Genomic DNA, 9750 nt, shown 5'->3' on the forward strand with positions numbered 1-9750 from the left:
GAAAATATGCTAAGAGACAGGGGGAAGCAAAACAAAGCATATCAAGGGCATTAGACAACACTGTGTCTATTTTCTACCTGACGTGGCTACAGTCTAGACCACCACAAGTTGTAAACAAATAAACTCTCAAGGAACACAACAGTCTAGAGACCAGACTGCTGTCTCATTTGAAGCCCATAATAAAGTTACTCAACTCTGCAAATATAGCTATGACTATGAGTGAGTTAGCTCTAGCCTATGGAGACCTTACAATAACCTGTAACAGATGGTTTACTGTGACAATGTTGTACTACCTTTAACTTTAAATTTACTTTATTAGCTGTAAACATTAGTTGACTGACAAAAAGACCAGCAATATCAAAACCGTGCTTCAATCTAGATTTTTACACATGATTGTAAAAATGTGCTTTTGAATTGGTCATCAGACAAAACATGATTTTTTTTCAATTAAAAGTAACTTGAAATGTGGGAATCATGACCTATATTTGTCCCAATGTATAGCAATTTCAGAGACAAAGTTATAATTCAACTAAAGATATTCTGCAGATTAATTGCAAATGACTTGAATCTCAAACTGTTACTATTCTTTGATGCATTAAAAGTGTCTAATGGTTTTATTGACTGTGTGTATTATTGTGTGGACCTCTGAGGACTCTGTGAAAGTTACAAATAGGCTAATGTGTGGATATAAATATAAATGTAGCACACTTAAATCAAATCCAGTGCAGAAGGTCTGAGACAGCCTTGCAGAATATAAAAAACATAATCAGCGCCCACTTTTTCAATAAAATATCAGCCTCTATACACTTGACTTGTCCATGAAAGTGGTTCACTTACTCGTTGTCTCACGCTGAATCGGTTAATTACATTAGATAAAAGATATTTGTCCCGGATTTCGCTTGTAACATCCGCATTTACAAACACAACGACTACGAATACAAACAGCGTACAACTACAATGGTCTCTGGTGCGTTGCGAAGCGTGTGCATCTGTAAATTTTACAGGCTACTACGACGTTGGCACGGGACAACACACGAGTTCGATAAACATGAACAAAATTAAATGAACTTCCCCTGTAGCTGCGGCTCAAACTTCGCTAAAACAACAACAACAACAGTAAACGCTGTAGCCTCGTCGGAGTCGCCGCTGCTCTCTGCACAGAAAGAATCCGGAAGCCATATTGTGTGCCGCTGTCTGTCACTCAGAGCTCGTTGCCACAGAAACCGGTTGCTAGGCGGCATAACAAAAAAAGACAAATTTATACGTCCTTGCGTCAGAGGCAGCGGCGTATCCATGGCGACAGAACGCTACACACACGCATCAGACCCGTGGACAGCACATGGTGACTGCCGCTTATTTTAACCTAAATATCTTTTTTTAACGTGGCACTACTGGCTATTTGTGATCTTATGTACAGCCCTAAGGAGTGAAACAAGTAATGCTTTGCGTAATCTGTTGCATGTGGCAACAGTCACAGCTAAAACAATCACAGTCAGAGGTTATCTCCGTGGTTTCTTGCCCTCGCGCCCTCACGCTGTTGTTATCGCTTATTCTTATTTTCCGTGAATGTAGGTATTTTTGCCGCCTGCCTTATCGGCCATTCGCCTCAACAATTCCCCGTCATGAACAACAACTTGTAACGACGGAGTTAGTCATCCCGGTTCAGCAGCACAGTGCCGGTTACGGCAGCTCGGATGGGACACTGCGTCCTCTCCGTGGATCCTCGCCTCTGACGTTCTTGTAGCGCTGACTAATAACTTGTTATCCCCAGCTCTTTCCTTTTTGTTCACGCCTTTTCACACATAGACTGTAGCCGTGTGGTCCTTACACAGCAGCGTGTAAGCCTCGTGACACTGTTTGACATCATAAACACAAAACGTAGGCCCCGTATTTTAGATATTTCATTCATGATTTGCAACCCAGTTGTCCCTTTCCCGCATTTCGCCTGCGGAGCAACCTCCCCAGCCCCCCCTTCCCAAGCCACCCTCCCACCTGCCTCACTGGTGTCCGCATGTAGGCTACAATAATGAATCACATTCTGCTGTGTTTGCGATGACAGCCGCTGATTTCCGTCATTGCTGCCCACTGTCCATGTCAGAAACAGAATCAATCACACTTCTGTTTACCAATGTGTGTTTCTTTTTTGTTGCTGAATCGGACTGTATACAACCAGTGTGACGGTCTTCCCTCCTCTCTAATCTAGCAATCTGAACTACTGGGTGGATTCGGGATGTATAGTGTACAGTAACTTCCATTAAATCCATACCTGGCACCGTGCCTGACGCCGGGTTTTAGGGAGTGTTCAGATCCAGATGAAAAGGAGGCTTTCCTCCCATAAATGTTAAGCTCTGGAGCTCAGAGGAGTCCCGAGGGCGTGTCCTGAGAAAGTTTTTCAGCAGGATTTCCCTTGCATGCCTGACGGGATTCCGTCCTGGAGTGACATAGATTCATGGGTGTTGCATAAATAAGCCATTCTCTGGTGTTTTCCAAGATACTTAGATAATAGAGTGGCTATAGAATATTGTGTTTTCTATTTATTTGACATATAATAGCTGAATATCATGTTTCAATATAAGCATATCCTATATTTAAATAGCCTATCTTGTGCTGTTGATTTTCTCTAAACGCAACAACTCTTCCCTGATGCTTACACTTGGGACTGTAGATATTATAGGAATATTATAATGTCTTCATTTGACGTAGCCATGACCCAATGTTCCAATCCAGACATACGCGTAGGCTATAGGTAGTACTTTCCATATTTATCACTCTGTTGTTTCGTAAAATTTCCTCTCCGAAATTGTCAGACGTTGAGAAATATCTCGTGCCTGTGATTGTATTTAAAAAAATCTATTATTACCCGTCGGCGAGGTGAGCTTCTGATCCATTTCAGTGGGAGAGGGATTCCCTCAACGTCACCAAGGAGACCAAACACAACACGAAAGCTCAAATATGGTCATGTACGTCATCAGCGGAACTCCGAGGCGGGACTTAGACGATAGAAATGCCTTGTTTGTAGTCGAGGAGGATGGTTCATTCATAAGACAAGATCTGCTACCGTGCACCGTGATAACCTGGTAACGTCCTCCTGCCGTGGACGAACTTCATGGATCTATAATCGCACATTTGACGAGCGGATAAAGAAGGCGCTGCGAGGATTTAAAGGCTATAAGCGAGGACTTCCTCTTGCATTGAATCGGGACGCTTCCCCCTGAACGCGGGGAACTGGATTAAGCTTCTTCATGCAACTTTTTTGGAAAGAAACCAGGAGCATCTCAGTGGGGAATAACAAGAAGATCGGCAACGGTAAGAGACTTTATATAAACAATGTAGCCTACAGTAGGACGTGTTTGAAATAAATATTTGCTCTTAAAGAGGCCGAGTTAGAGCGGGTCAGGAACATCTGTCCACCGCTGTCCGCCGGTCTGCCTATAACATCAGATGCTTGTAGACATCGCTCTGCTGATGTTTGCATTAACACGGCTGTAGTTTTCCTCAGCAATCAATGAATCTATACACGCTTTGCTGGTGGGATAGACTTTCAACCATTGCCAAAGTACTTAACTGGGTTTTATTGCCTGTAACGTAAGTCATTCTCTCCCTACAGTACTTCTCCGTTAGTAACCTTCTTGTGTGTGCCGCTGCCCTGCCGCTGCAGGTGACATCGCGCTCTCTCCGGTAACTGCAGGTGTCTCATTCTCTCTCGGTCCCTGCGGGGAGATGTACCAAGGGTTCCCCGGCGACCCCGACACCGGATCCCGTGGAAGCTCGTCTCCCTCCATAGAGTCCCAGTGCCTTTCCTCCGTGGACTCCTTCGGGAGCCCGCCGACCACCAGTGCTCCGCAGGTATGGTAGTCAAGAGACTTTTATTAAAGCATCGTAATGCATACTGTTAGATAGTCTGTTTATATATTTTTTTAATGTATAAATGCAACAAAGTTTAATTTATGGGTGTAAATGCACAGATGGACCTGTGCTGACATTATGGGACTAGTTAGGGCATGTAGTTCTGCTAACATGTTTCCAGATAAATAAACTGCATGTTGTATATATAGGCTATGATTTATCGATATCAATATAAAAACACGTTTACACATGCTATTGTTTTGTTCGTGGTAGTTTATCTCAGAATAAACTTTGTTTATGACAATGTGTTAGCCTAATAGGTCTAATCGATAGGCATGTAAACTAATCTGAGTTCGGGTTAAATGCAAACACACGGCATTCCTACAATATGTCTCGGACTCCTTCTTATTCTATAGCCTATTTGTATCGGATGCTCGTGATGTTGTAAAGGGAAGCGCGTGTAGGAAGCCACTATGATAGCGCTGCTGTGTTCCTGTAGTCAGACACTGACAGCTCCGCTGAGCAGCAGGATATACCTACCAGCGATTCCTATAGGCATCAGTTTACTTGTATGTGTTGCCTGTAGTAGCCTTGGTAGCGGCTCTCAGGCTTTGACAACGTGCTAGGTTTACAGCACGCCGCAGAACGGATGACAGCGTTCTGGAACTCACCTACGTAAGCGCTGGAAGTCCCGCCCCTCGTTCCACGCTCTCCGTTCTCCTCGAACAGGCCTCGCCGTGACGTAAATGCTTGTTCTATTTTGGAGTGCTACGTCGCGTTGCCAAGGGGAACACCGGGGGTGTGACGGGGGAGGAGGAAGAAGGAGGGGGGAGACGCTAATTGAGAGAAACGATTGGTCGAGGTCGCTGCTTTCAGTGCCGCCTGCACCGGTCTCTTAACACGCTTTTGTATGAATATTAATGAAAGTTGATGGAGTCCTCGTTAGGTCTGAAATGAAACAAAAGTGGCAAGCGACAGATTTGGGCTTTTTATAGCCTATCCTAAAGCGACATAGCACCAAAGCAACACAGATTCAAAAGTAGTGTGCATTAGAAACACATTGTTTTGCTACTTTTTTTATTGTTACTTTTTTCTTGCCTTTACTTCTCTAATGATGGCGTTTATGTTGCCAATGTTTTATTCCTGATAGTTAGATACGCTACACTTGCACACATTATAAAATCGTATTCCATAAACTTGTTTCACCATGTTCAAGGCTTTATTTTAAGCCTTTATATTCCTACTACTAATAACCAGGCCACACAAAGGAGAAATGACGCATAATACAGGATTATGTAGCCTAGTGGTATGCCAATTAGTGTTAGGTAATCTAGGCCTATTTAGCTATTATATGACAATATACACGGTTGCCCACAAAGTTGGAATAAAATGTTTTTTTAAAACCTCTTTTCATAAAATGAAAATGACAATGTGATTTATTCTTGATAGATAAAGCGTCTCATCCAAACCTTTCACTGTGAAAATTAAAGCACAGTTAACCTTTATGATGGGATACAAGAGGAAAATTATTCCAACTTTATGGGCAACAGTCTAACAATAGCTTATGGTATGTGACTGTAGTAAAACACAGCTGGGATAATGTGAAAGATGTCCTAGGCAATGTTATTATTGACATAATGCACATTAATTCAGCTCATTATAACTACATTATGGTGTGTTTCAAACCATTTATTGCATGTTTTTACCTATTAAAGTTGGTAAATAAGGAGACTTAAAGTAGCCTAAACTGTTACCATTTTTAAATGACATGAACCATTTTGCACATTGAATTAAAAACTATCATGCCATTTATCTTTAATTTGAAATTATGTAGGCTGCCTGGTTAAAGTTTCTTTTTTTTAATTAAGGAACAACCTTGTTCCTCCATGTATTTCTGCACATCTGTCTGTGTGTTAATTGAGTGTTTTCTTTTTTATCGTGTGTTAACCCTGTCTTGTTTATGCGCAGGAGTGTGCGTCAGCGGGAGCTGGTTTGAGCGTTGTGGGCAGCGGGCTAGGGGCCAGTATTGGAGGGGAGATGCCTGGTTCATTTGTGCCCACTGTCACCGCAATCACCACCAGTCAGGACCTGCAGTGGATGGTGCAGCCGACCCTCATCTCTTCCCAGGCCTCTGGCCAGAGTGGGTCCACTGGCACCACAACCATGACCCAGCCAGTGACCCAGCTAGTTGACCCCTATGACATGCCAGGCCCCAGTTATTCTTCAAGGTCTGGATTCACTCCCCAAAGTTCAGATACTCCGGGCCCAGCACCGGGCCCCATGCGCCAGTCCAGAACCCGCAGCCGCCGTGCACGTGACGAGTCTGTGAGTGACGATGGAGATGTTGGTGTGTTAGTAAGTGTGTGTGCTTGAACGGTCTGTTTGTTGACCTTTGTATGTTACACATATAATGTAGGTTCACAGTTCACATGGTGTCCACACAACACTGTCAATGGGCGTCTCCTTGTCTGCTGTAGGCCATCCTTACAAAACCTGTACAGGGGACAGTGTAGAGGGCTGTGCTGGAAGAAAACCTGCCTAATTTGACTTTACTGTCAACTTAAGAATGTAAAAAAGTTTCCTTGGGTAGACAAAAGATATCCTACTGCCAGAACATACATTGAGGAGAAGTTTCCATACATCTTCATAAACAGTTCTGCCACATCCTGCCCAAATTAATGCCCCAAACAACACAATACAACATTTTCAAGATCATTCACAATATCTCTTCCCTAATCCATTCTCTTTTTTTCTCGTCATCCTAGCTAACGCCTGAGGAGGAGGAGAAGAGGCGTGTTCGCCGCGAGAGAAACAAACTGGCGGCCGCCAAATGTAGAAACCGCCGACGAGAACTCACCGACAGACTGCAGTCGGTGAGCTTGGCCCTGTTATAGCTGCCAGAACGAGCAATTAACATAATTACATGCATTACCTTACATTTCAAGACATTTCAGAGTGTGGTAATAAATGGGTGCATGTGTGTGTGTTTAAGGAAGAGGATGGTGGTAATGGGGTGTTTAGCTGTCGTGAGGACAATTATAGTCCTCAAGACAGACTTATTGTAGGCCTACCTGAAGTATTTATGGTTTAATTAACAAACTCTTACATAAGCCATCTTGCATATACAGCTGCAGGTGAGGAAGGTATTTATACTTGGGGTGGGCACATCCACCTCCATAAAGACTGAAGAGGGTGTAGCTAACACTCCTGTCCTCTTTCTTTCTGCTGCACACCGTCTCCCCTCCCCTCTACCCATTTTACCCACCTTTATCTTCTCCCCTTTGCCCGCTCCCCCTGTTTCTTTCCGTCTCTTTACCTGCCCACAGGAGACAGACATACTGGAGGAGGAGAAGGCTGAGCTGGAGGCCGAGATCTCGGAGCTGCAGAAGGAGAAGGAGCGCCTGGAGTTTGTCCTGGTGGCCCACCAGCCGAACTGTAAGATCGCGTATCAGGAGCAGCCGCAGCAGGGCTCAGTGCAGCTCCCTCCTGTCCAGTCCCAGCTAGCTCCCCCGACCTTACAACCTCCCGTCTCCATTGTGGGCTTGGCTGTGTCAGAAGACTCTTTCTATCTGCCTCCTGCCTACTCAGCTCATCCGGCCTCCACACAGTCCCAGCCGCCGGTTCAGCAGCAGCAAGTCCAGCAGCAGCCTCAGCCAGGGATAATGCAGGAGGTAGAGTTTTCTAGTTCTTTCTATGGCTCAAGTGAGCCGGCATCTGGCGGGCCGTGCCTTATGGCCAGCGACAGTGGTGGTGGTGGCGGTGGTAACCATGACGATGCGGCCATTGGCAGCTACAACACCTCATACACATCTTCATTTGTGTTCACCTACCCAGAGGGAGCCTGCGGGGTCAGTGCCAACCAGCGGAACAGCAGTAGCGAGCAGTCATCTGATTCCCTGAACTCGCCTTCGCTGCTGGCGCTCTGACTGACCGACAGACACATGCGCACACATTTCAACATGAACATAACATAATACTCGCTGGAAGTAAAAAAAAAAAAAAAAAAAGGCTGAGGCTAGTACATGCACAGAGCCAATCAGTCTCACAGATTGAGACCAAAAAAGACAACAACCAATCATTTATATTTGATTGGGTTAAAGTTTACACATTTCTATCATGCATTCCAATTAAGAGCCATACAACCCCCCCACACGTTTTATCATTGGGCTTAGTCAACGAGTAAATTCTTGCTTTGTATTATCAAGTACCTGCAACTGGACACGATAAGTGAATGACCCAAGTCCAGGTTGCCAGTTTTAGGTGCGCTAAATTAGTTCATGAATATTCTCAATCTTCAACATGTACAGCATAGACTCACTTCACACTCCAACAAGCACCAATGCCCCCACCTTGTTCCCTCTGCTGGTCGCGCCCTCTTTTCTAGTGCTCTTGCTCTCATTCTTTTCCATCCTTTTCTCCCTCCTTCCGTCTTTGCTGAATGTTTTTGTGCCAATCTGAAAATAGGGACGAAGGACACTTTGTTCAGGGTCTTTTCTTGTGGGAGACAGACTGCTGATGTCTCGCTCACCTCTAACTCTTCATCCGCTAGACCTCCCTCTGCTTCTTCATTTTGCTGCTTGGACTTGGCAAGTTGGGGGATCTGTGCTATCTTCTTTTTGTCTTTTTTTAAAAAAAGAAAGTTCCTCTGCCGTCTGCCTACCTGCCATGCGACCCATCTCTACCCATCTCTGTTTCTTCTCTTCTGTCTCTCTTTGTTTCTCCCTCTCTGAAGTCTTCAACCTCCGAGAGCCCGAAGACCCCCTCCAGCCCTTGGGACCTTGAGTGAATGCCGGCCCAACTAACACGCCCTTTTGCACCCCTCTCATACAAGGACATGGACGCAACCCCACCCCCACCCCACTAGAGAAGAACCTTTATCTTGGAGCATTGCATTGCTCATAGAGGATCCTTACAGTGAACAGCAGCTAAACACTTACTACACATGCACATAACTCGCGTAATTGATGAACCCAAAATGCAAGACGGATGCCACTGTCTTTTGCTGAGCCATTTTTTTGACGTTCACATGATGAAGATTAGACACAGCTTGAGTTGTGAGGCGAGGCAAAGTGAGATTTCAGCAGGAAGTGGGAAAGGAAACTGGACAGACAACAAATGGAAAGGTGATGGTCAGAGGATGACTCCCATCCTCACCATCGGTCTTTGGAACCAAATGTTTAAAAAAAAAGAAAAGAAAAGAAAGAGAAAGAGAAAGAGAAAACAATCCTGCTCTTGCCAACTGTGTGGAAGGGTGACCTCAGTAGAAACACCTCCATACCGCAGAGCCTCGTCACCCTGGGCCTACATGCTCATATTCACACCATCGCGCTTTCAAGTCTCTGAACTGAAGATACAGACGTTTTTGTTGCATCACACCAGCTCCGTGTGTTGCTCGCAATCAATCAGATGTGAACCAATGCCTTTATTTGGAGGAGAGACGTTTTTTGTTGTAGTGATTCAGACAACCTCTAAGCGTTGGGCTCAGTGGTCTCGGTGCCTCCCCGGTTCTCTCAGCGGAGACGAGGTGGGGGTGCGTTTATTGTGAGTGTGTCCACTCAGAGGCACCTGGCCCGTTTATTTCTTTCTTTATTGAGGTTGATGAGGCAAATGACCACAAAGTGCAAGACCTGGAAACAAAAAAGGAGAGAACATGTGGGTGATGTTGTGGAGTGAGCGTCCTTTCTTTGCCTGTGAATTTGTACAATTTGTTTTTCCTGTATGTTTGAGTGAGAATTGTTATATATTTTAATGTTTATGTTTGTTTGTGTGTTTGACTGTTTTGCAATGACCTCTGCTTTCTCTTGTACTGTTGCCGTTCCTTGTTTTGTTTTGTTTTTTACTCTTTCTTTTTTACTCTATTTCTTTTCTCTTTTTTTTTTAAATCTTGAGGTTTCCTCATATTTG

At 44.6% G+C, this 9750-nt stretch overlaps 1 protein-coding gene across 5 annotated transcripts; it reads left to right on the forward strand.

Moving 5' to 3' along the window:
• Positions 1-3035: 3035 nt before the first annotated feature.
• Positions 3036-9054, forward strand: fosb (FosB proto-oncogene, AP-1 transcription factor subunit). Of its 5 annotated transcripts, none has more exons than XM_085796404.1 (6): positions 3036-3306; positions 3659-3846; positions 5815-6201; positions 6612-6719; positions 7173-7517; positions 8579-8858. In XM_085796404.1, the coding sequence occupies exons 1-6, from the start codon at positions 3243-3245 to the stop codon at positions 8630-8632; spliced, it is 1146 nt and encodes a 381-aa protein (XP_085652530.1). In that variant the 5' UTR covers positions 3036-3242; the 3' UTR covers positions 8633-8858. The 5 variants fall into 5 exon arrangements, with proteins under 5 accessions (XP_085652530.1, XP_085652529.1, XP_085652526.1 ...); XM_085796403.1 differs by lacking the exon at positions 8579-8858 and adding an exon at positions 7681-7986; XM_085796400.1 differs by having other exon boundaries at positions 7173-9054.
• The last annotated feature ends 696 nt before the right edge of the window (positions 9055-9750 follow it).

Source organism: Trachurus japonicus, chromosome 13 (genome assembly GCF_045865225.1).
Source record: "Trachurus japonicus isolate A0001 chromosome 13, Traja_1.0".
In the NCBI taxonomy this organism is placed as follows: Eukaryota; Metazoa; Chordata; class Actinopteri; order Carangiformes; family Carangidae; genus Trachurus; species Trachurus japonicus.

Bases quoted from the DNA above. Each gene is read 5' to 3' on its own strand.
- fosb (XM_085796400.1), top strand. From the start codon at position 3,243: ATGCAACTTTTTTGGAAAGAAACCAGGAGCATCTCAGTGGGGAATAAC. The intron at 3,847-5,814 runs GTATGGTAGTCA...GTTTATGCGCAG, and splicing joins CGACCACCAGTGCTCCGCAG to GAGTGTGCGTCAGCGGGAGC. The intron at 6,720-7,172 runs GTGAGCTTGGCC...ACCTGCCCACAG, and splicing joins TCACCGACAGACTGCAGTCG to GAGACAGACATACTGGAGGA.